At 44.6% G+C, this 25645-nt stretch overlaps 1 protein-coding gene across 1 annotated transcript; it reads right to left on the bottom strand.

Annotated features, from left to right (window-relative positions):
- Nucleotides 1-1200: 1200 nt before the first annotated feature.
- dhx16 (DEAH (Asp-Glu-Ala-His) box polypeptide 16) lies at nucleotides 1201-24987 on the bottom strand. Its single transcript, XM_072393536.1, has 21 exons — nucleotides 24723-24987; nucleotides 23751-23953; nucleotides 23447-23679; nucleotides 21980-22157; nucleotides 21843-21899; nucleotides 21498-21752; nucleotides 21177-21410; nucleotides 19916-20107; nucleotides 19039-19149; nucleotides 18837-18952; nucleotides 17349-17559; nucleotides 17143-17241; nucleotides 15923-16075; nucleotides 15596-15736; nucleotides 13088-13250; nucleotides 12889-13007; nucleotides 8960-9027; nucleotides 7880-8042; nucleotides 6152-6313; nucleotides 1997-2170; nucleotides 1201-1745 (listed from the first exon to the last, which is right to left on the bottom strand). Exons 2-21 carry the CDS (start codon nucleotides 23946-23948, stop codon nucleotides 1617-1619), a joined length of 3156 nt encoding a protein of 1051 aa, XP_072249637.1. The 5' UTR covers nucleotides 23949-23953; nucleotides 24723-24987; the 3' UTR covers nucleotides 1201-1616.
- Nucleotides 24988-25645: the final 658 nt, after the last annotated feature.

Below are 25645 nucleotides of genomic sequence, written 5' to 3'. Positions count from 1 at the left end.
CTGATCAACAGTTCTGCAGCTTTCTGAAGCTCTTTCACAGTTTTTCTTTGGACATTTTGTGCTTTTTCCCTCACTTTCAGTCCTTGTACCTGAGCATTTTCAGAGGAATGTGTTTTTTCTTTGTTCAGCCACTTAACTGTGACCTTTGACCCATTCAGGCAGAAAAAAGGCTCCTAACTCAAGGGATGAACCAGTGTTGTGTCGACACAGAACAGACAACTTAGCAAAGAAGCCATTTTAAACTGGATCTTTAGGCTCTTTGTCACAAAGACACATCATTTGTTCCCATTTCTTTAGCTGCATCTATGAAAAACAGCAAAGAAAACACAGTTTGACAGACAGAAAATAGGATTTCTGCAGCAACAAGGTGATTCCCAAAGAGCTATTAGCTGAAAACTTGGCATATCTCAGCATGGTGTGCAGTGTGTCCTTAAAACATTTGAGGAAACTGGACAAGTGGAGGACAAAAGAAGAAGTGTCAGGCCTAAAAAACTATCTCCAGCAGATGAACAGGATCTGAAAGTGATGTCCTTAAGAAAGAGGAAAAAATCCAGCTGTGACCTGACAGGACCTGAGAGATGCATCTGGACCTTCAGCTGATCCATCTACTGTTGGCCCAAGCCTCATCAGAAATGGTCTCCGTGGAAGGGTGGCTGTCAAGAAGCCGTTCTTAAGGAAGGGAAACAGGGAGAAAAGGCTGAGCTGTGCCAAATGACACAAGAAGTGGACTGAAAATCAGTGGCAACAGGTCTTATGGAGGGATGAATCCTCCCCAGAGCCCGGACCTCAACATTATTGAAGCAGTGTGGGATCATCTGACAGAGAACGGAACAAAAGGCAGCCCACATCCAAAGAAGAGCTTTGGGATGTCCTTCAAGAAGCCTGGAGAACTATTCCTGAAGACTCCTTAAAGAAATGACAGAAAGCTTGTCTCAGAGGGTTCAGGCTGTGTTGGAGAATAAAGGAGCTCAGACCAGAGATTCACTTTAAAGCTGCACAGAACTGAGAAAAACTCTGGTTCTTTCTTTCTTTCTATTCATGACTCAATAAATCACTGCATGTATTTTCCATTTTTCTGCCAATCTATGAAGATGAGGGAAGCTCCAGACTTTGCACATGAACTTCCTGCTGATGATGAACCCACTTCCAAAATAGAGATAAAAATAAGATGCATTTCATTGGTGACGTTCTTCTAAAGTAAACTTTATTCTCTGAATTATCCAGCATGACAAAGAACAACAGAGGGCCGTAAAAAGAACTTCCTGCTGCAGTTAAACAGTGAAAAACAGTCGCCATAAAACTCTTTTACCATAAAAAAGGAAAACAAAGAGAAACTCTGTTTGGAATTCAACTCGGTGCACACTTTGAGTGAGTCTCTGCATCCAGGGCAGGTCCGGGGGGGGCGTCTCAAAGGCACCAGCGGTCCATTTCCAGGCTGAGCTTTTTTCCTGCAGCTGCTTTTATGATTGAACCAGAATCAGCGAGTGTGCGGCCCGGTGCAGCCAAACTACCCGTATCATTCACACATTTGTGTGAATAGCTGTTTTCCACTATTTTACGGTCAAGAAATGTCCAGTTTTTCCAACTCTGGCACCTTTTACTTGTGGCTCTGGCCTTCAGCCCAGCTCTTCTTTTGCTTTGCCCTGCTTGCGGGGCATCTTCTTGCTGCTGCTGTCCTCCAGCTCTTTGCTCTTGTAGTAGTGAGGGGCCACCTCCAGCAGCCAGCCGCTCTCGATCTCAATCACCTGTGCACAGGGGGGGAGGAGCTTGTCAGAGCGCCGGTATGCAGGCATGGTTAGAGTTAACTCTCAAGCAGGAACACTCATCACTTCCTCACCGCACCTCCACAAAGGTCTCACTGACAGAAGAGCTATTTACATGTTCAACAACAGCTTATTCTGTGCTTAGTTACAGACTTCTAAGTCACCTAAAAGCACTCCCAGGCACAGCAAATCTCGTTTAAAAGTGAAGAGCGTCACATGCTCAGCAGGCAGACCTGTCTCATGAACTCCTTGGTGGTGAAGACCAGCTCGTGATAGATGAGCCAGCGGGGCTGCTCCTCGAACAGGGAGCTGTTGGGATGGACGTAGACCGTCTGCTGGTGCTTCACCGTCTTGTAGCCGCCTTTGCTGAGCCGCGCTGTGTGATAGAAATATCCTGCGGTCACCGCCTGGGGGAGGATAGGGGGGGGGGGATTGGAGAAAACAGAAACAGTTACACTGTTTATTACATTCCTACACTCCAGGGGCCTCACACACGGAATAAAACTGCAAAGATCTGCAACCACATGACCATAATCTGCCGTTTTTGTGACATTTTAATGAAAAAAGGCCTGAAAGTGGTGCAGCACTGATGCATCACAGAGAGGAAGTCTGCAAAGGGAAGAGCGTGAAGTTGTTACAGATCACAGATTATTCTCTCAATAAGGCAAAAACAAAGGGAAATGAAGCACCTGTTCAGCACAATGCTTCAGTCAACAAAACAAAAACTGGTCCGTCCAGCCTGCAGCAGTGACCTCTGTTTACCTCTGGAGCCGGGCTGCAGGTACAGCATTTACCACAGCTGAAACAAGTGGTCCGACAGCTTCAAAAGCTTTCATTTCACACCAGATCTGAAATGCAGCTCATCTCAGAGCTTTTTAATGAACTTAAACCAACAGAATTCATCCAAACACATCATCAGGTGTCAGAGGAAGAACAGCGTGTGCTCAGGACACGATGCGCTGGCTTCCTACAAAGTCTTAAATATTTTCTGCACTGAACTGGACTGCACTGATTAACTTTCACTGGACTGTCCATCCATCTATGTTCTACAGCAGCTTGATCCAGCTGTAGGTTCTATCCCAGCAGGAGGCGGGCTCCACCCTGGACAGGCCGCCAGTCCATCACGGGGCCACAAACGACCACACTCCCTCAATTTAGAGTCACAGATTAACCCAACATGCATGTTTCTGGATGGGGGGAGGAAGCCGGAGTACCAGAGAGAACCCACGCATACGCGGGCAGAACATGAGGCGCATTCCCACTGTAGGAACCTTCTGCAGTTCCTAGAACCTTTTCAGGAATAGGGAAGTTTTTTCGTGCATTCGGACATTCAGGAACTAGGGACCACCGCCCTCAGGAACTAGGGACCACGGCCCTCAGGAACTAGGGACCACGGCCCTCAGGAACTAGGGACCACGGCCCTCGGGAACTAGGGACCACGGCCCTCGGGAACTAGGGACCACAGCCCTCAGGAACTAGGGACCACAGCCCTCAGTTCCTGGAACCATTTCAGCTCCTTCAGGGTCTTTTCTGGGCTCCACAGGAACATGACGTAGGTGTTTGGTGGCTGTAGCTCCGCCCCTTGTCTGAAATGTTTCCTCATACGACACGGACCCAACCGGCGCCTGTTTAATAAGTTAAACTTCGTCTCCTTTGTCTGCGGCGCTCTGCTCTCCTTCTTTCCTCCATGAAAGGAAGAAGTATCGCCCGCTGCTGGATTCTCCGTCTCCTGACTCTCGCTGTGCGCTCTTCCAGCCTCCATCTTAGACGCCTGATGTGATCGTCCATGATTAATATCACCGCCATGCAGACCGTGAACACGGTGGCCTCCTCGCTCTCCATGTTAGCTTCTTGCTGCTGTTGTTTCCTTCTCTCCTTACTTTTCCCGGGTTCTGTTTTGTTGCTGATTGGCGCTAAAGTAACACGTCTGTCGCAGACGGCTGCGTCACATCAGTCCCTGTCTGATTTATCTTTGCAGGAACTAATGTTGTGGTTCTGAGGTTTTTCAGCCCATTTGGGGCGCTCAGACAGTTCTTTACGTGTTGTGAATGTAGACAATCTGTTCAAAAATGTGTCCAGAGAAGGAGAATTTCACTTTTATGGAAGATGTTGTGGATCTTTTTGTGGTGGTCTTACTGAGTGAAGTTTTTAAGAAAGTCTCACGGATTCACTGGAAACGACCCAACACGCTGCAGTACATATGCCAGGCCTGTATGTGGCGCTGTGGCGCCGCCGCACCAATACACTACAACCGGAAGAGAAGCCATGGAGCGTATAAAGGTAGTACCAGCCTGTAGTCCGCCATTGTTGTTGTTGTAATGACCACAGACAATATAAAGTCTGGAAAAATACAAGTACAATGGACTCGTTAATGTTTTATTCTTTATAGTCTATGGTTATGATCCGTCCAGCGACGGCGGCTGAGGTTAGCACGGCTGTGGCTATCCGGCGTTTTAGGATTTTCACAATCTGGGACCCGTTTTAAAAAAAAAAAACGCTTTCACTCCTCGAAAAACGATAAAGTATTTAAGCGGATTCGACAAAAATGTTCTCGTGTGGACGTCTATCTCCATAAACACAAGCATTTTCAGAGCAATTCATTAGCAAAAAAGGCACAAAGACACAATAAACTAAGATAAAGATGAACTATTTAGGTCAAGTGTGTACTGAGCTGCTGAGAATGAACGTCCGAAAACAAGCAGGAGAAGTAGGGAACAGACAGAGCATCTGAACTAAGTGTCAAAGGTTGGATTTGTGTTGGATTAGCAAACAGAAACCTCCCAAACAATCTCCACCGTAAACATTCACACCTTCTTTCTAATCCTCTTTTCAGAGCTCCACACAAGCTGTTCACACCTGCCGTAATGTAGGTCAGGAGATGTTGGGCGTGCTCACAAAAGCAAAGCTTCAAGAGCCGCTGACACCGAAATACAGCTGCCGGGAAACATCTGTCACACAGGAGGGTAAAAGGGTCAATCTTGTGCTTTCTGCTTTGAGTAAACGAAGCATTTTCAAATGACTAAAGCATTCAGTTTCCATCTGAAAGTAAGCATGAAACTTCACTTCCTGGTTTAAAATAAGGACTAAACACACAGCCAAAAAGAGCATGTTTGACAGATGTGAAAAGGTGTTTCCAGGTAAGAAAACAACGCCCTCGGCTTATCTCAAGTGGCTTTCAGGTGCGTTCACAAAGCTTTGGGACAAACAGCTTCTGATCGGTGATGATTAACAGGTTTCTTTGACATTTTTGAGTCATGGATGTTTTCCTGAGGCTGTTATCTCCATAAAACTCCCCTTTTGAGCTGGTGCACAGCTGTTTGTGACCCTCCACCTACAGAGGAAATTCAAATTAAGGGAAGAGGAAAGCATTAGGAGGAATGACAACGTTAATGTTTAGTCAGCCAAACTATGAAACCTTTGACCTTCAGGACTTCAGGGTATTTTCAGTGCTGCCCTCTGCAGGGTCAAGTTCCCACTACTTTAAGTTGAGCGTCAAGCAGTGAAGCCAGAGGCCGAGTCAACAACACAGCGAGCAGGGGCAAACATTGCATGCAGGCACAGGGTTTTTGGGTTATTTCTGTCATGTATTTGAAGGTTTATTTGTGTAAGCAAATGTAGCTTTTCATTTCCTCCAGCTGTGCCGGATCAGCCTCCCCGAACAGTCATTCTGTGCTGCACTGACACCTCTGAATTATTCAGTGTTTGGATTTATTTGTTTTTAATCTAATTTAGCTGATTCAGCGAAAAAGAGCAGAAAAAACCTGGTTGAATAACATGTACAGTGCAGTCTCTGCAGGGTAGAATTTGCTCCAATCACCTGAACATTAGCTAAAAATGTCCATAAATTCAGTTAATTTGGATGAATGGAAGAAACTTGAGTTATTTCAGAAGGTGAACCTTTTGTGTGGCAGATTTTATCTCCAGAGCGCCTCAGACAGGACACAGAGCAACTCCCTGCTCCCATTCACATATTTGTGCCTGAAAATCAGCCTACGTGTCACTTGAAGCACGACCAGACTGTTGCTCTGCTCCAATAAAATCCTGATTTTACAACCACAGCCTCACCGTAAAGGTCCAGTTGGTGTTTATGAATGCATATGAAATGCAGTGCTGTTTGTAACTGTGTCTAAAAGCCCGGCCGTTGCTTCCAAAGGCTGTTCAGAAACACAGTTTGTTGTGCCTGTGCTTATGAAGACAGACTGAGGGAAGGAGCTGAAGGTAAATGAGACAAAGCCTGAGAAGACAAACTGTCTCCTGCCACACCCAAAGTTCAAACCAGTGTGGGAACAGTGACATAATGAGGCTCCTCCACCTGAGCCAAGATGGTCAAGAGGGGGTCAAATTGCTGCTGTACACTTTTGCCATAAAACTCTCTGAGTAGCACCAACCTTGCGGATGGGCATGCTGTCTCCATCACAGCTGACCACCTCCACCTCGATGCGATCCATCAGACCCTCCAGCTGGTCCCGAACGTCCCGGGCTCTTCTCATGGAGCGGAACTGGATGAAGTTCTCGTAGCACCACTGCGTGGAGAAGCCGCTCTCCACCCACTGGGGAAGAAAGACATCATGGCTGAGGCCAGGTGTGTAGAAAACTCTGATTTTCTGTGCAGATTTCCCAAATTAATCCAACCATGTGGTAAAAAACTTTCGCTTTAAACACACTCAAAAAACATTGTTGCTGCAAAGATGAAACAAAAACCTTTGCTGTCATCAAAGGGGAACTCTGGTATTTTTAAACCTAGATTGGTGAAAGTCTGCGTCCTTCAGAAGATATTTAGATAACTGGAGATCCATATAACGGAGAGAACGGGGCTTAGAGGATGCAGCCTCTAAATAAGGCATTATCTGTCTTTATTTCACCAATACTTTAAGAAGAATGAATGAATGAACGTGTGCTATAGCTCTGTTAGCTCATAGCTGCTGTTATGTGGCTACTTGCAGCTATAGGAGAGCTAACGGAGGGATTTCTACACAGGCACTCTACTGGGACCACTTCATCCACACGCCCCCCTGCAGCACAGTTTATTCACTCCGTGCTCTGTGACAGTCGGCTAACTTCACACAGAGTTTGCTGCTGATAGTTTTGTGCAACATGGCAGGATATTTATCAGATTTTGATGTCGTGAACGACGACTTTGAGTAAGATGGACGTTCTTACCGGAGTGAATAAACTGTGCTGCAGGGGGGCGTGTGGATGAAGTGGTCCCAGTAGAGTGCCTGTGTAGAAATCCCTCCGTTAGCTCTCCTATAGCTGCAAGTAGCCACATAACAGCAGCTATGAGCTAACAGAGCTATAGCACACGTTCATTCATTCATTCTTCTTAAAGTATTGGTGAAATAAAGACAGATAATGCCTTATTTAGAGGCTGCATCCTCTAAGCCCCGTTCACTCCGTTATATGGATCTCCAGTTATCTAAATATCTTCTGAAGGACGCCGACTTTCACCAAACTGTTCTCAGTGAGTAGATGAACGTATTTCATGCCAGAAATAAGGTTTAAAAATACCGCAGTTCCCCTTTAAGGAGTGGGTCTTGAGTGATATACAGGCCCTAAATAAACCTGTTCTGTGACATTTTCTGTCAGAAAATAAAGCAGAGCTCAGACACAGGTGGTCGTGGTTGTGTTGATATTGTAATTACAAAGAAGAAAGCTGATCCCAGAAGAAAAAAAGCGCTTCAAAAATTGGTAAAGGACCTCAGACAGACTACTGAGTGGCCTTCAAAGCCTAAAACGTGTGGTGAGGGGCGCTTACAGCAACATCTGACTTTTCACTTCCTGTCATGATCTCACATATGTGAAAAACTACCAACAGTCCCTCAGCCTTAAAGTAAAAGCAAAAGCTTCATTATAATTTTACAAACGCAATGATTCTGCATGTAAATCACAGACAAATTACTAGAAACTGAAACCTTTAACACAGAAAAGCCATTCAGCTAACCTGTCCCTTACACAGTAATACTTAAATAGGTTGCAAATTCCAAACCATCTGAACTCCAGACACATAAAACAGCAAATATTTGCATCCGAGGCGAAAGAAAACACAAAAACGCCCGTGTCTTTCCGACAGAAACCCGAAAGCAGCTCCGCCGGCTCCAGCCCTGTTGTGTTCACACCTGTGTGTAGACGTTGAGCAGCACCAGGTGGTCTCCTCCCGGCACCACAAAGTTCATCCTGGCGTTGTCGGCGTGAACAACCTTGTCTTTGGGCCGGTAAAAAATGGAGTTGTTCACCGACAGCATGGCTGCTATCGTCAACACTTCCTCTGAACATTTGTACCTGGAAAAGCAGAGAGGGAGCAAAATTAACTACATATTTACTGAGCAACCGTCCACTTTAATCTATTTAATCTATAAACTGCTGATAGAAGATCTTCACCAATATGTTGAGGAACACATTTGAAAGATATTTAGATAACTGGAGCTCCATATAACGGAGTGAACGGGGCTTAGAGGATGCAGCCTCTAAATAAGGCATTATCTGTCTTTATTTCACCAATACTTTAAGAAGAATGAATGAATGAACGTGTGCTATAGCTCTGTTAGCTCATAGCTGCTGTTATGTGGCTACTTGCAGCTACAGGAGAGCTAACGGAGGGATTTCTACACAGGCACTCTACTGGGACCACTTAATCCACACGCCCCCCTGCAGCACAGTTTATTCACTCCGGTAAGAACGTCCATCTTACTCAAAGTCGTCGTTCACGTTGTCAAAATCTGATAAATATCCTGCCATGTTGCTCAAAACTATCAGCAGCAAACTCTGTGTGAAGTTAGCCGACTGTCACAGAGCACGGAGCGAATAAACTGTGCTGCAGGGGGGCGTGTGGATGAAGTGGGCCCAGTAGAGTGCCTGTGTAGAAATCCCTCCGTTAGCTCTCCTATAGCTGCAAGTAGCCACATAACAGCAGCTATGAGCTAACAGAGCTATAGCACACGTTCATTCATTCATTCTTCTTAAAGTATTGGTGAAATAAAGACAGATAATGCCTTATTTAGAGGCTGCATCCTCTAAGCCCCGTTCACTCCGTTATATGGATCTCCAGTTATCTGAATATCTTCCGAAGGACGCAGACTTTCACCAAACTGTTCTCGGTGAGTAGATGAACGTATTTCGTGCCAGAAATAAGGTTTAAAAAACCCAGAGCTCTCCTTTAATGTAATGAAGTTTAGGAAGACGTCAGAAAGCAGACTCACTGTTCAGAGGCCAGGATCATCTTGCTCAGCATGGGGTCTACGGGTAACTCAGCCATCCTCCGACCCAGCTGCACACAGTCAAACAACGGCAACGATCAGAGACTTCACTCATTCACTAATCCAATCCAACTTTACTTATATCGCGCTTTAAAACAACACAGTGGGCCAAAGAGCTACACGCATAAAAACACAGAAATAAAACGATAAAAAGTGGCAGTAAAAGAGTTTTAAGAGAGGACCTAAAACAGTCAGTGAGTCAGCCTGCAAAGGTAGTTCATCCCACAGTTTTAGGGCAGTGACTGTGAAGGTCAAGCTCCTCTCTTAGTGTTCTCTTTGTTTTAGGGATGACTAACAACTGATGACTAACTAACCGATCTGCTGGCCTGGGAGAACGTGAAGGAGCATACGGCTGGAAGCAGATCAGAGGGGGGGCAAGGCCATGAAGAAGAAGAATTTTAACTCTAAAACGAACTGGAAGCCAGTGAAGTGATGCCAGAACTGGAGTAATGTGGGGTTTTTTTGTTCCAGTTCGGAGCCGAGCAGCAGCGTTCTGAACCAGCTGTAGATGAGCAAATGATGCTCGACTCAGCCCAGAATAAAGTGCAATAGTCTGACATAACGAGTCCAAGTCAACAGGTATGTGGAGCCATCTGGAGCCCAAACAACATATCATTAAAGTGCAGAAACTTCTACACAGTGAACTCTACAGCAATGGGGCCACGGCTCAGAGTTCAAACACGAGTCCCTACATGAGTCAGCGTCTCAGAGCAAGAACTGGACCCCGATACGCCAATGAGCATGATTGTAGAGAAAGATGAAGGGATATATAGGGTGCACATAAGAAGTATTGTAAAGTTCTCTGTAAAACCTAAATAAGGTTCAAAACCACTTGGTTTATTCCCCAAATATGCAAATAAAAAACATATCTTTGCTCTTTGTAACCACTCAGTAATAAGACTAGGTTGGTAAGTGTTCTGGTGTACCCCAGGGCTCTGTTTTGGGCCCCAATCTTGTATAGCATTTACGTAGAAACGCACTTGGTAGAAACGTCCCCGATGCTAAAATCCATTTCTATGCTGATGATACGGTAATTTACTGTTGTGGCTCCACCCTTGCAGAGGCCCTTGGCTGCTTGCAGATTGCTTTTAACCCTGTGGAACGTCAGCTTCTTAAATAGAAACGCTTCTTTATTGTTTCTAAAACCAAATTAATGATCTACAGCAATGGGGCCACGGCTCAGGTGGTAGAGTTCAAACACGAGTCCCTACATGAGTCGGCGTCTCAGAGCAAGAACTGGACCCCGATACGCCAATGAGCACGATTGCAGAGAAAGATGAAGGAATATATAGGGTGCACATAAGAAGTATTATAAAGTTCTCCGTAAAACCTAAATATGGTTCAAAACCACTTGGTTTATTCCCCAAATATGCAAATAAAAAACATATCTTTATTCTTTGTAACCACTCAGTAATAAGACTAGGTTGGTATGTGTTCTGGTGTGCCCCAGGGCTCTGTTTTGGGCCCAATCTTGTTTAGCATTTACGTAGAAACGCACTTGGTAGAAACGTCCCTGATGCTAAAATCCATTTCTATGCTGATGATACGGTCATTTACTGTTGTGGCTCCACCCTTGCAGAGGCCCTTGGCTGCTTGCAGATTGCTTTTAACCCTGTGGAACGTCAGCTTCTTAAATAGAAACGCTTCTTTATTGTTTCTAAAACCAAATTAATGATCTACAGCAATGGGGCCACGGCTCAGGTGGTAGAGTTCAAACACGAGTCCCTACATGAGTCAGCGTCTCAGAGCAAGAACTGGACCCCGATACGCCAATGAGCACAATTGTAGAGAAAGATGAAGGGATATATAGGGTGCACATAAGAAGTATTATAAAGTTCTCTGTAAAACCTAAATAAGGTTCAAAACCACTTGGTTTATTGCCCAAATATGCAAATAAAAAACATATCTTTACTCTTTGTAACCACTCAGTAATAAGACTAGGTTGGTATGTGTTCTGGTGTGCCCCAGGGCTCTGTTTTGGGCCCAATCTTGTTTAGCATTTACGTAGAAACACACTTGGTAGAAACGTCCCTGATGCTAAAATCCATTTCTATGCTGATGATACGGTCATTTACTGTTGTGGCTCCACCCTTGCAGAGGCCCTTGGCTGCTTGCAGATTGCTTTTAACCCTGTGGAACGTCAGCTTCTTAAATAGAAACGCTTCTTTATTGTTTCTAAAACCAAATTAATGATCTTCTCAAACAGCAAGAAGATACCCGAGCCCCCTCCAAGTGTGTTCTCCTTACATGGGAACGCAACTGATGTAGTGCCTTGTTATAAATACCTCAATGTTTCGATTGATGATCGACTTTTGTTTAGATCTCATATAGAGAACCTGATCAAAAAATTAAAACTGAAACTGGGTTTCTTTTATCGCCACAGGACAGGTTTTACTTTTGCTGCCACCTTTCTCCCTGTATGGGATCATGGTGACCTTAATGCATAATGCAAAATGCAAAATGCCTGCAATCCCTGGACTCTGTGTACCGTGGTGCCTTGGGACTTGTCAGAAGTTGCAAAGCACTAACTCACAGCTGCACCTTATATGGCAGAGTTGAGTGGCCTTCATTGGCACACTTCTACATATATAAAGCAATTTTAGGTCTTTGTTACAAGAACCCAGAGTACTCACTCTGTATAATCAAACCACCGCCATCTACTGAAAGTTTATGCATTTTGCACCCGCTGCTTGGAATTCACGACAGAACACTCTCTCTGAGTTTCTCTGAGAACATTTAAAAACCTTGTGAGTAACTTGGAATCAGCCTCATACCGTTCTTCCTCCTGCTTTAGATGAAAGCCCCATTATTTAACCTTATTGTTCTGATCGGACTGTATTTGTTGTTTGTTTTAACCCTCGAAACTTAATGTTTCAAGCTGCCGTCTTGGCCAGGCTTCCCTTGGGAAAGAGATCCTTGTGTGTCAATGGGACTGACCTGGTTAAATAACGGCTGAATAAAAAAAAAAAGAGTCATCTCTTCTATCTATCAGCACTTTTGATCAAGGAAGTCTGAGACTACGAGTGCAGCAACGCAGCAACGACATGCAAATAGAAGAGAGAGCAACAAGGAGGAAAGGAATGTGGAAAGTTAACTATTTCTGTCATTTAAAAATGGGAAAAACTTTTGACTTCGGTTGTGGATCCAAATGAAGGAGGGAAGAAAGTTTATCTCACTGCTTAACATATTTAGGACAGTCATGGAGGGTCTACAGGACATAATTACTGGGTAATTTCATTACCTCAATACAGAAACCGCACACACAAGTTTGCACATTTAAATCTAAAAAGTCTTCCTGCTCAAAGAACAGCAAACAACACTGATCTCATATCAGTTGTTCAGGTTAATCAGGTTAAACCTGCTTGAGCTTCTGGCTGCTTTTGGTCTGATAACTACTTCTTTTTTTAGTCTCATGGGGAAAATATCAGTCTGTGGAGCTTTGTTATGTTCACTAATGAATGTCAGAAAGTGTCATTTCATCCTGTGGTGCAGTACGCTCAGATTTTAGGGCTTTTTGGCAAAAAAATAAAAATTATTTTAATCGCGATTAATCACATTTTTCATAGTTAACTCATGATTAATCTCTATATTAAAAATATAGAGTTAGAATCAAATAAACAAAGAAAAAATATGTCTTCTTCCAAATAAAAAAGTGCATTAAAGACCCACTTCACATGTCTATTTAAAAAACAATAAACAGAATGGCCTTAATTAACACGTTCATTTCCTTTAATTAATCGCATCGCGATTAACAAGTTAACTGTGACAGCCCCAAATATAACACAATGCTGTGTCTAAAATGGGTGTAAAAGTTAATAGCAGAGCAGAGCTTAAGAAACAGAACCGTTGCTATAAAAACATTGAGTCTGAACCTTTGTGAGCTCTCCCAGGTGGTTGAGCGCTCCCAAAGCATAGAGCTGTTCCAGGGCCAACACCAGAGTCTCATGAGGAGGTGGGTCCATGAAGTCAAAGTGAATCAGATCATTGATACCTGCGCAGAATTTAAAAAAAAAAATTAATCTTACTGCACAAACGTTAAAATCACTGCAGCTTTTGTCGTCCTCACGTCACCTAAACTTTTCAGCAGCAGGACTACATTTCCCAAGTTGGTCCTCTGAATCTCAGGCACAGTCGTTTCCTCCATCTCGTGTTTAAAGGCCCAGGCCGTGTACAGCCGAAAGCATTTCCCAGCAGCCACTCTGCCTGCACGGCCTGCTCTCTGGTTGGCTGAGGCCTTGCAGCAGAAATACAGACACAGACACACATTCATTAGCCCAGTAGCACGCTAAGCAGTTGATGTATTATCATGTCGTCTCAGGTTATCTATATCTTCTTGTGCTTGTTTTTGTTTGTTTGTGTGTTTGTTTTTTCTCTGCTTGTCTGCTTTCAGGTGCTCCTGGAGGCTCTAAGGCTGGATTCCCCTCAGAGGCCATGGATTGTTGTCCGTTTTATTTTTTTACAGGTGTAGCAGCTGATTGTCTGGTTTTTGTTTCTATTTTTGTTCTGTTTCCTCTTCTTCTTTCCTTGTCCCCCGGTCCGGTTCAGCTCTATTACATGCTATATATTGTAAACAGAAATAAATAAATGGGCATCAAGGGGAGCTTTACATTTATAAAACTTCCCATGGCAAAGCAAATCTGTTTGGCATCAAAGGTATTCAGATTATAATTCTGCTGCCATAAAGCTGAACAGGACAAGGGAAAAAAAAAATAAATACAGACACAGAGCATTTCATTCATTTTGGGTTGTAATGTGTCTGCTTGTTGGATCCCAGAAACACAACAGGGCTTGTTTTTAAAGGTTGGTGGTTTGGTCTTTATTACACATGACCGAGACGTCCCACTTCACAAACATTTCGCTGCTCCCTGGCTACAGAAGGCCTGTTTTAAGCCTCCAACAGCCACATGAGCCTCTCTCAAGTTACAAGAAATTCAGTCTGCAGCGTCCCGAGTGCCAATCCTGTCTCTGCTGTGTGACCTCTGTAATTAAGAGTCACCGTAAACCCGCCTCTTTGTGCAACTCTCTGCATGTCCAGCGCGTTTGCATTGTTTCTGCTGGTCCACCTAGCCTTATAACGATGAGTCAGGGACGCTGACGTTACCCAAGCTGCTGTAAAATCTAAGTGCCACTCAACCCAACCCGATCAAAGGGAATGAAACAAACTAACGAGACGCGCCAAACGACGTTTTAGCAACAGAAAGGAGGTGGTGTAAATATATTAAACTCGTAAAGTTTATACTTTACGATTCTGCAAACATTTCATGCTTCTGTAACAGGGCTGAAAATGTCATTCTATCAGTACACAGACCACAGGAGTGACTTCAGTGAACCACACATCAGTGGATTCACCCAATTCTACCATTAAAATCTGGTCCAGTAAGATTTAGCTGCAGATCCTTGTGAGATTTAAGTGTTGGCATCAAAGTGAAGTCAAAGAATGGGTCTGCACCTTTACCACAGAGGGACTGGAGGCTGAGCTCTATTCAAACATCAGGTGTCCCATGAACACACAGAATACAGAAGCATGGCCGACAGCCAGCATTGAGCCAGTTTAGCATCAAAGTCTGGGAATTATTTGGATTACAAGGCAGCAGAAACACAGACCAGAACACCCTGCTGGTGAGACCTGATGGTGAATCTGTTAGAATCCCACCAACACACATAAATGCTGAGGGCTTATCCATCACAGCTCAGCCACAACTTGGCAAAAACAAACGTAATCACAGCATCGATTGCTGGAGTCTTAAGAGTTACACGAGTGGCCGAAAGTGACAGCGTGATCTTTTAATGGCGTCATACCACATGAATGCAGATGCATCGAACTGGGAGAGACACGCAGAACACATCTGTAGACGAGTGACAGAGTAAAGTTTACCTGAAACTGCTCCATTACTGATCTGTTAGAGCAGGGGTCGGGAACCTTTTTGACTAAGAGAGCCATGAAAGCAAAAAATTTGGAAATTTATTTCAATGAGAGCCATATAATATATTTTAGTAGCTCTTGGCACGCTTTCTTTCTGCTGTCTCCTGCTGGATATTTTGATGCAAAGGTAGCATGGCGCGTGTCGAAGTGCCGCTTTACATTCGACCGTTTCATCGATGTAATTTTGTCTTTGCAAATTAGACACACCGCAGAATTTGCTCTCTCCACAAAGGCGAATTCTTCAGTCCATTCGGCCTGAAATGTACGATACTCGTCATCTTTTTTTTCTTTTCGCCATCTTCTTGGTCGAAGGGTTAGCTTTGAGCTAATGACCGAGCAGACTGATTCAAAAGGGGGCGTTTACCTGTTTTACGCTGCAACGTAGTCCAGTATCATCCAATTAAAATAATGGACAATCGCTCCTGCAGCCCTGAGCAGGACATGAAAAATCGATGGATGGATTAAAACAAGTGAGAATATTTAGTTTTATCTGCGAGCCAGATGCAGTCATCAAAAGAGCCACACCTGGCTGGCGAGCCATAGGTTCGCGACCCCTGTGTTAGAGGTTTCATTTCTCCGTAAAAACTTTAGTTTTATCCAAAGAACTGACTTTGAACAGGCCTGCTGCTGGTTAAACATGAGGAAAAGGCAGTTACCCGTGAGCAGGGCGTGACAATCAGCGACTCCATGCCTGTGCGGGCGTTGTAGCTCTTCTGCTTGCAGAAGCCTGGATCAATGACGTAGATAATGCCGTCGATGGTCAGTGACGTTTCTGCGATATTGGTGGCCACCACCACCTGAAGAAGAGTAAAGAAAGACTGTTAAATGAATGAACGGTTCGAAGAAATACAACACAAAACAGCTACTCCATGAAGAGCCCCAACGGGAGAAAATACCATCAGAAAAGGTGAAATATTAGAGCAGCGGTGACCTACTCCGGCTGGGATGATTGTGTTTAAAAGCTTCTGAGGAGTGCGGCTCACCTTGCGGGCTCCAGGAGGAGTAGGGCTGAAGATCTTTGCCTGCATGTCAGAGGGCAGGTTGGCATAGATGGGGAGGACCAGCAGCTCTGCTATCTTTGACCCCAGCCGCCTGCATCTCTCCTGGAGCAGCTCGCAGCACGCCTCGATCTCCTCCTGTTTTGGGCCATTACAGCAAGCAGATAGACGTATGCTACAGGGTCCCCAGGACATCATTTCTGCTTATTCTGACAATAATTCAACAAAGTTAAAGAGGATAACTTGGTTTGCTTTTGTGTGCGTTGCTCAGCTCATTTGGTCTGAAGCATGGAACAAATATACGGCGTATTTTAGGATTTTTACACGTGTGTTTGCTGTGTGAGAGGAAACTGGATCATTTATACATCTTAAACTAACAGAAATGTCATACTTCAACCAGTATTTCCACATAGTTTTCCCACCGTTAAAGGTTTCTGTCGTGGAATGCGGCTCCACGCTCTGTTGTGTACATGTAAGTGTAAACGTAGCTCCCCCTGCTGGTTATCTGGAGGTGTTTCACTTAGAATAATCAATCGTAAAGCCGAGCAACACATTAATGACCCACCCTCTTCTGTCATAAGGTGTGTGTAGAATATTAAACTTAGAATGGAGGCAGAAAATGAGCAGTAAAAACAATGATTTGCATTTAAAACTATTCGTAAAATGAAACTTTATGATCTTGGCAGCCCGTTTTGTATCATGATGACAGAATAATTTGCATAAATGCATCAGTTGTTTTAAGGTGGTCTGGATGTGGCTGCAGAGTGTGTTTGTCACATGTCACATGAGCCTGTGACCAGGTGCTGGTCCTGATCCGAGCTGCTTAAACTTCCTCATACTTAGGTCACATTAAATGAAAATCCTTGCAGTTTACTTTGACTTTCTGCAGAAGACCAGAGCCCAGGGAAACTCCTCATCTACACACATGCTAATGTTTGTCTCTTTCTCTTGCAAACCAGTCTCTGAATACATTTAATCACATCTGCTAAACAACATCTGGTGGCTGTAAATGTAATTTATATAGTTTGCACTATAAAAAGCAGCTGATACTGTTAAAACACCTGAAAATGTTCCTTCCTGATGGAAGCTGGAGTCCGGCCCTGGCTCTGAACCAGAAAATGAACAAATCTTTATGTGGATTGATATCCAAAAAGGGCAGAACACAATGAGTAAATCAGCAGAAGGGGGGGGTTAATGTCCCGCACCTGTCCTGTGAGGAAGACCAGAATGTCTCCAGGTAGCTGGGTGATGTGGATCTGCAGCACCGATACGACACATGCTTCCAGGTAGTCTGCCTCCGGAGCCTTGACAACAAAACACACAGTCGCTGCTTCGTTATTTTGAAACTGAAAACATTCAAAGCCTTACAATCATCTACAGTCCCGAGGAAACAAATGTAACAAACACTCACTTTAGTGTAGAAAATGTCAACAGGGAACCTCCTGCCAGGAATCCTGAAAACAGGAGCATCGTCGAAGAAGCAGGAGAAGCGCTCCGTGTCGAGGGTGGCGCTCGCCACCAGCACCTTCAGGTCCGATCTGAACCTGGCGATGTCTTTAATCAGGCCGAACAGGATGTCCGTGTGGAGAGTTCGCTCGTGGGCTTCATCGATGATGATGACGCTGCAGGAACGGGGAGACGGAGAGCGACAGAAGAGCGATCAGCAAAGACACGGCTGGGGTGGCAGAGAGCACCGTGGGAGGTGCATTCAGGGGCATAAAAACGCAGGAAAAGGTAGAACACCACAAAGAAAAGAACGCTGAGCTGAAAATTAACATTTAGGCTGTAGAAAACGCTACAGGCTTGTTTTATAGCTGGATGTTGGGGATGTTGGAGGGCTGACTTTTATCACTCCTTTACTTTGTGCAGCAACATAACAGAAGTTCTTCTAAATGCAGCTCGAACATGAGACAAAAACAGCCATCGTTGAGCCTCAAATCAAATTACAGTCAATGGACAGGACGGAGGAACATGTTCCAATTAATAAGGGATAAACTAACCCCTGATTTAATGATCCAAGGTGTTTCCATTCTGCATCAAACTAACTTTCAGAGGTCAAACTAACTTTCAGAGGTCAAACTAACTCTCAGAGGTCAAACTAACTCTCAGAGGTCAAACTAACTTTCAGAGGTCAAACAAACTTTCAGAGGTCAAACAAACTCTCAGAGGTCAAACTAACTTTCAGAGGTCAAACTAACTCTCAGAGGTCAAACTAACTTTCAGAGGTCAAACTAACTTTCAGAGGTCAAACTAACTTTCAGAGGTCAAACTAACTCTCAGAGGTCAAACTAACTTTCAGAGGTCAAACTAACTCTCAGAGGTCAAACTAACTCTCAGAGGTCAAACTAACTCTCAGAGGTCAAACTAACTCTCAGAGGTCAAACTAACTCTCAGAGGTCAAACTAACTCTCAGAGGTCAAACTAACTCTCAGAGGTCAAACTAAATTTCAGAGGTCAAACTAACTCTCAGAGGTCAAACTAACTTTCAGAGGTCAAACTGGCATTCATTCTGCTTACCACAGATAGGGGCTGTTTTTATGCTTTTTACAGCAACTGAAACACAATTTCAAACACCTTCATCACTTTGACGGCAGCCGAGCTGCAAACACACCAGAAAAAGCTCAGATTTTTAGATTTGAAACAACTTCTTACTCGTGCGATTTAAATATTTAAGACCAACCACAATAAAGAGAAGAAGAAAAAGAAGCATCTCTGTGTGCCGTCTGTGCTAAATGTATCACGTCTCTGTGTGTCTGAAGCCCGTCGGATTAAGCTGCCGAGCTCTCAGACGACCGAGCTTTTAGCTTTTACTGCTCCCTGGAACTGCTGTTCAATCAATTAAGATCTGAACTAAGCAGCAACCTGTGAAAACATGGATTTAACCCTGAGCCCGCGGTACCTGTAGCTGGCCAGGTCGGGTTCGGTGAGAAACTCTCGAAGCAGCATGCCGTCGGTCATGTACTTGAGAATAGTTCTTTCTGATGTGCAGTCCTCGAAGCGAATGCTGTATCCCACCTGGATGAAACCACGCACCAAAGAGGTTAGAAAGACCCGTTATTGCACAAAACGCTATCAAAGTGTGGCCCACGAGGCGAGCTCACCTCGTTGCCGAGCTTGACGCTCATTTCCTCTGCCACTCTGGCTGCCACCGACATGGCTGCCACTCTGCGGGGCTGCGTGCAACCAATCTTCATCCCTCCCTGAGTGTAGCCCTGAGACACAGTTTGAAACCAGGGTTATCTGATCGCTCAGTGGAAACAGTGGACTTCTGGAGCTCAGAAGCTGCTGGAGCCAGGACAACCAAGAATAGGAAGGTTGTCAAAGGGAAACGTTCAGGTCAAAGAGTGAGGAGAGAGGAGTCAAAGCAACACGTCTGGAAACAGAAAAAGTTCAACTAAAGAAGCAGGAGTCCATGTCTGTGGGAGAACCGGAAGAAAGCAGCTGCAGGAAATGGGATTTCCACCCAGAGAAGCCAAAGTAAAGCAGCGGTAACACCTGAAGAGGAGAAAAGCAGCTCACAGCGGCTGGAGAGAAGCAGCCGTGGACTGTGGGAGGTTGGATGGAAGTGAGACTCAGAGGTGAATCACCAAAGAGTAAAAAGTCACTTTAAAAGTCTCTGACTTGTTCAGCTGTTAAATAAAAGGAGTTTGGTGTCGTATCTATGATTAAAACAGCTTCCTGAGTGGTTTCCAGAACTATCTGACGTCTCCATGCTTACAGTTAAGGTCAGAGCTCGCAGGATTTATCTTCACAAAATACTTCCTCCTCCAACGTTCATTTAACAAAAACAGCAGAATTATCTCGAATCACAGCCAGTTCCCAGACTGTGGCGCCACCTCCTGTTTAAATGTTGTCAGTACAGAATAGGAATAAAAGTGAAAGACCCATTAGGTGCACAGAGAGAAAGAGAAACCTTTTGCATTTTAGTTGGATTGAACATCTTATTATTAACGCTGCTACTGTGAGATTCTGACTCACGTTCTCCAGGAGGTACTGTGGGATCTGGGTGGTCTTTCCTGAGCCCGTCTCCCCTTCGATGACCAGGATCTGGTGCTCTTGGATGGCAGCCAGCAGGTCCTCTCTGTAGGGGAAGATGGGCAGGCTGCGCCGGACCTCCTGCATGGACTGTTTCTTCAGCTCGGCCTGAGACAGCGCCGGGGCCTCCTGATCCTGAACACACCGTGGTCAGAGGAAAGGTGTTAACTTGGTTGGGCTCGGAGAACAGGTGGAAAAACATCTCCGTCACAGCCGAGCTTAGCTGAAGGGTCTTTACTTCCTCAGTAGCCTGAGATTTGAGTTCAATTTTCACACATAGAAAGAAAACACCAAAACCAGGTTTTATACAAGATGTTTTGCTATTCAAGTACAGACTCCTAGGTTTGGAAGATGCACCTGAATGCACCACAAAGTGTTGGATGGACACAATAATCACTTTTCCTTTTGAAATGGATCTGACCAAAGCATCCTAAAGAAGCAGCAAAAACCACCCGATTCTTCCTCTGTGGTCCAGGGCCAGAACCAGGCAGGTCAAAGCTCCTTTGACTGCTCCCACAAGCTATAAGGCTGAACCTGCCTCTGAAAACCAGCAGTTTTTGGGGGGGGGGGGGTCTGCCCTCTAGTGGCGACATTTTTCAAACGAGAATTGGATGTTGGTCTGGGATATATGGTGTGGTTTTGCTGATGGAAACTCCCTGATCTGAAAGTCAGCGAAGGGGCCGGTTCTGGCCATTGCTTCAGACTGGAAATCACCAGCATCTCCAAACTGGGTTAAAGTCTTTGGTTCTGGAGGAAATGAGACATTTACTGTCCTTTTGTAAGATTTAGGACGCCTGTGGAATGGGTTTCAGGAACAGTGTCTGTTTCCTCCTGTATTGTTTTACAGTATTTGCTCATTTTTTAGCGGTTTATGTTCTCTGACTCGTCACATTGGGAGCATTCAGTGAAAGAAGCTGAAACATTATATTTATTAAGCATAAATGTGAACCCCGAGCCTCAAACAAGGATCAGCATTCGGTATTTATTTTCACTTTATTTCCACTTGATGCCTTAAGATTTCTGTCATGTTGTAATATTCGAGTTCTCAGCCCACGCAGACACTGACTAAAAGCTTTTTACTTAAAGCTTAGCTGGCCTTGGACACACAAAAACCTTCTGAGAACCTTTTCAGTAAGCGTTGTTGTGCATCTCAGACACGTAAACCAGTCTAAAACCAGATCAACAGCGAGAGATTTAGTCCCACCTTCTCAGTCCGCGTCCCCTTCATGGTGATGGCCGTGCTGATGAAGTTGATCATCTCGTCCTCCTCCAGGATAAGCTGGTAGCGCTCCTGCTCCTGCCTCATCCCCTGCTCTCGCTCCTTCTTGGCCCCGAAGCTGAGGGAGGCTGTCTTCAGCCTCTCCTCCTCCCAGCGGCCCTGCTCTCCTCCCAGCTCCATCGGGATTTCCTCCACCTCCAGGTCCCTCTCGGGCACCTCCTGGTCAGCGGGGGATCAGGTTGAATCTGACAGGATCTACTTTCGTCTGCACGCTTCGTGTCAGCATGTGAGATGCCTCGCTCTTACCTTCCTCCTCTTTTCTTCCGGCATGTAGTATCTGTTCTTCCTCTCCTCCTGTTCCTTGGCCCCGGCCTTTTTGTACTCTTTCGCCAGGTCCCTGAGGGTGCGTTTGTACTCCAGGTCTTTTTTCTCCCTTTCCGTCAGCTCTTCTGAGGTGAAAAGGTACTCGTCATCTATGATCTCTGCTTCCAGGTCCTCCATCTTCTCTGCTTCTCTCTTCTTTAAATATTCCCAACGGGAACGCTTCCTCAACTCTGGCAACTGCAAAAAGAAAAGAAAAAAGCTTCATGACACGCTTGGATTCTATGAAGTTTTTGAGACAAATAAGAAAATACTTCAACCGTGACTCACCATATTTTTCTGGCTATCTTCAGCCATCTTCAGCCTCCTCTGAGCCTCCTCGTAAGCCTGGAGAAAAACACACAACGCGTAAAGTTTCTGCCTGCGTGACTCGGCTGTAAAGGAAGTCCCCACCTCTGATCTGTCACCTTTTTATCCGTTCTCTCTGCTATGTTGCGGGTCTTGTCTTTATCTTTCTCTCTCACTCGCTGGGCAAACGCATCCCTCTCCTCAATGTCTTGCAGGCGCTCCCTCTCCTCCTTCTCCCACTCTTCCTCCTCCTCTTCTTTCTTCAGAGACTTGTGGTCTTCTTGGCCAGAATTACCCCTGATATCAGACAAAAACGCATCAGACTGCAACTTGTGGAGGAAACAGGACTGATTTCCATGCTTTTAAGGGGACTGTTTTTTGCTTGTTTGCTTCTCACTGCAGGAGGTGGCGTGTAACTGGTTTCCAGTACAAACTCAGGCGAGTTTCAAAGTGAGCTGAGCAGATGGCAACAAGGCCAGATGAAGAGACTGCAGCCTCTGATTGGTCAGTGTGGATCATTCAGTGTCTTTGCAGGAGAATTTAAAGTCTGCACGCTTCCTTGTTTTTCTGTCAGTTTAAAATCGGTGCACACCTCTTAAGCTTAACTTCTACTCTTCCAGAACGTCGACGTGACGCCGTCATTGAGCATTCAAAGTTCTGCGTCGAGGGAACGCGTTGCTCTGCAGTTCACCACCATGCCACCAGGGGGTGTGGCTGTGTGTTTGTGTGGTTTCAGGTTATAGCCGAATCCTTGCCTTTTCTTCCGGTCACAGTTAACAACAGTAACCAACGGCAACCGAGGATTTGCAGCTGGAGCTGGATCAATGCTGAAGAAAAAATGCTTAAATTGAAAATGTTGAAGCAGGCGACAGAGAAGACGTTTGCGGGGGGGTCTGTACGACCGGCCGAGGCTGAACGGGTGAATTTACAACACTGGTTCACCCACTGAGGGACCTGGATGAACAAATGCACTTTCCATACTTTCGAATGTCAACGGGCCGATTTGACAGCCATTAAGACCGGAAGAAGCAACTGCCTGAAATTATGTTCTGAGCGGACCAATCAGAGCTCTTACGGCCCGCGTCTACTATTCTATTAGAATTTATTGGAGGTGCACGTCGACGCCGTAGCTACATCGTCAAAATGAAGCTTAAACTACGACTTATGTTAACATGGCTCTGTGGGGACGAACTGTGCACCGAGTTTGTTTTCAGGCTTCCTCCTAAGAGCTTCTTTTTCTTTCTTTTGATTCTTGAAAAACATCCTTGTTCATGCAACCCAACGTGCAGCTGAGAATGATTTAAACAGTCCAGTTCAGTGCAAACGACCTTTCATACGAGCATTTCAGTACTTTTAATCTGAAAGTCCTCAACAACGAGTTTAAGAAATGAAGAAACCTTTCAGATGAGAAGTGAAACGTCTTCTAGAGTTAAGTAAAGGGAAAAGAAGTCTTGTTGCTCCTACTCAGGGTTACTTTGACCCGGATGACAGAGAATCTCCAACAACTGACTGTCGGTATAACTGTGAGTGTGCATCACTGCTGTGTTTTCTCTGTAATAAACACCTACAGGTCTGTCTGGAATTACCTTTTGGATGCTTCATCCTCACTGGAAGACTCGCTGCCTCTCTTCTGTCTGATGTGCTTCCTGTTGTTTCCTTTCTCTTTGCTTTTCTTCTTCCCTTTCTGCTTCTCCTTCACAGCTTCTTCTCCGCTGTCGCTGTCCTCCAGTAACGTGTACGTCCGATTCTTCCGATCCATTTCGATAGCTTGCCGTTCCAATGCTCGGGCAGGTTTCTCAGCAACCTCCTTGCGGGGGATCTAAACAGAGACCGATGGCATATTAATGTCAGATGACCAAACCAAAAACACATGAAATCACATAAACATACCTTTTCAAAGAGCTCCTTCGCAAAGGCAGCCACAGACGGATCGATGTCGATCGTGCCCGTCTGCTCGAGGCGGCTCACAAAGTCGTCAGAACTCGACGCTTTGCGAGCCGTGCCAATCATGAACTGAGACACATATCTGTCACTCAATCCGAGGATGTCGTGGAGACGGTCATTCACCCACTGCTCTAAATTCGCCATGGTGCCTGTTGAGGGAGAAAACAAGATTATCTGCAGTCCAGGTGGAGATGAAAGAAATGTAAGACTGTGTAAGGTTAAATAATCTTATGAATAAGTTTAACTCTGAGTAGTATGAACATATCTTCATCACATACTGCAGTTATCTCAATTTAAACAGAAACTGACGACCTAACATCAGCTAAATTTTACAACTTTTTGCTGAATTCAACTTTTTCCACAGACGGATTATTCTTATGAATGAGTTTCATTGTTAAAAATGTTCCGCTTATTCACATTTGTTGAGTTCGATGTTTTCTCTTTCCATGTGGAACCACCATTTTATCAGGAAACACATCTGTGAAATCCAGTTAAACCAAACTCAGCATCTATGATCATCTATGTCAGATGCTGAGATATGCCAAGTTTTCAGCTAATAGCTCTTTGGGAATCACCTTGTTGCTGCAGAAATCCTATTTTCTGTCTGTCAAACTGTGTTTTCTTTGCTGTTTTTCATAGATGCAACTAAAGAAATGGGAACAAATGATGTCTTTGCAGCGACAGGCTGCAAATGATAAAATAACGGATGGTTTAGGTGTATAAATTTAAATTTAATTGCATTTCATTCTGCCAGCTATAGTGACGTTTAATCACAGGGACAGCTTTCATTTGAGCCACTTCTCCGTACAACTTGTGCTGATTTATTTGCAAGATGGTTTGTTTTTTTAGTGAAACCGTGTGAGGACTGGAAAAACGTTTCTACACTTCTTTAAAGACATAACCAGCAGCCTCACTTACCGTTTTATGAAACGTCCAAATAACGTTGCTGTGGTGAAGGCAACCAGCCTAAACTTGTTAGCCGCCTAAACTAACTTCTGCTACACATTAGCCGTTAGCTGTGTTGTGGCACAAAACGTCCTCCTAGTGACACTAAATGGATATGTACACCCATTCGTAGCGATAAAAATCCATTTTTATGGTCTTATTTGTCAAAAACAACACATAAACAAACCTAAATGAACACTTCTTGTTTTGCTAGCCTAGCCTGACGCACGCTGATGGAGAAAACGGAAATACGTCACGTAAAAAAAAAACTACCGGAGAAGGAAGTGGCTGCATCTGATGCTGCCCCCATGCGGTCACTTGAGGAACAACAGTAAATAGGTGCAGACTCAAAGAACCAGCAGACTAGATTGGAAGGAAAATCAGTTTCAGTCTTTAACTGACGCACTGAGAAATTGTGGAAACAGTTGTTCCATGTAATATTGGCTATTATTTATATTTTTATCGGTTAAAATATTAGTTTTATGGTTAAAAAGCAGGCCCAAATGGTGGTCAGTAGTTAAACTGAAAAGTAAGCTAATGATTCACTGTAGCCTTACACAGAATTATTCTCTTTACAGCCATATTTGCAACTGGATTTTGTCATGTTTGTGCAAAACACAACTCCTCCCCACCTCTACAATAGTCCTGCAACACATCTATTCTTTTAAAGTGGTTTATTTTTCACTGAAAGCTTATCTCAGCAGGGTGTGTAAAACATTTGAGGAAACTGGGCGAGTGGAGGACAAAAGAAGAAGTGTCAGGCCTAAAAAACTATCTACAGCAGATGAACAGGGTCTGAAAGTGATGTCCTTAAGAAAGAGGAAAAAATCCAGCTGTGACCTGACAGGACCTGAGAGATGCATCTGGACCTTCAGCTGATCCATCTACTGTTGGCC

The sequence above is a fragment of the Leuresthes tenuis genome, unplaced genomic scaffold (assembly GCF_036924035.1).
Source record: "Leuresthes tenuis unplaced genomic scaffold, fLeuTen1.0.hap1 SCAF_10, whole genome shotgun sequence".
Lineage (NCBI taxonomy): Eukaryota > Metazoa > Chordata > Actinopteri > Atheriniformes > Atherinopsidae > Leuresthes > Leuresthes tenuis.
The sequence above is the reverse complement of the archived record's forward strand: the minus strand, read 5'-3'. Positions and strand labels throughout refer to the sequence as shown.

Coding starts and splice junctions, on each gene's coding strand:
- dhx16 (XM_072393536.1), bottom strand. CDS start 23,948: ATGGCGAATTTAGAGCAGTGGGTGAATGACCGTCTCCACGACATCCTC. Junction 21,753..21,842: donor AAGATAGCCAGAAAAATATG/GTGAGTCACGGT, acceptor TTCTTTTTGCAG/TTGCCAGAGTTGAGGAAGCG. Junction 17,242..17,348: donor TTGACATTTTCTACACTAAA/GTGAGTGTTTGT, acceptor TTTGTTGTCAAG/GCTCCGGAGGCAGACTACCT.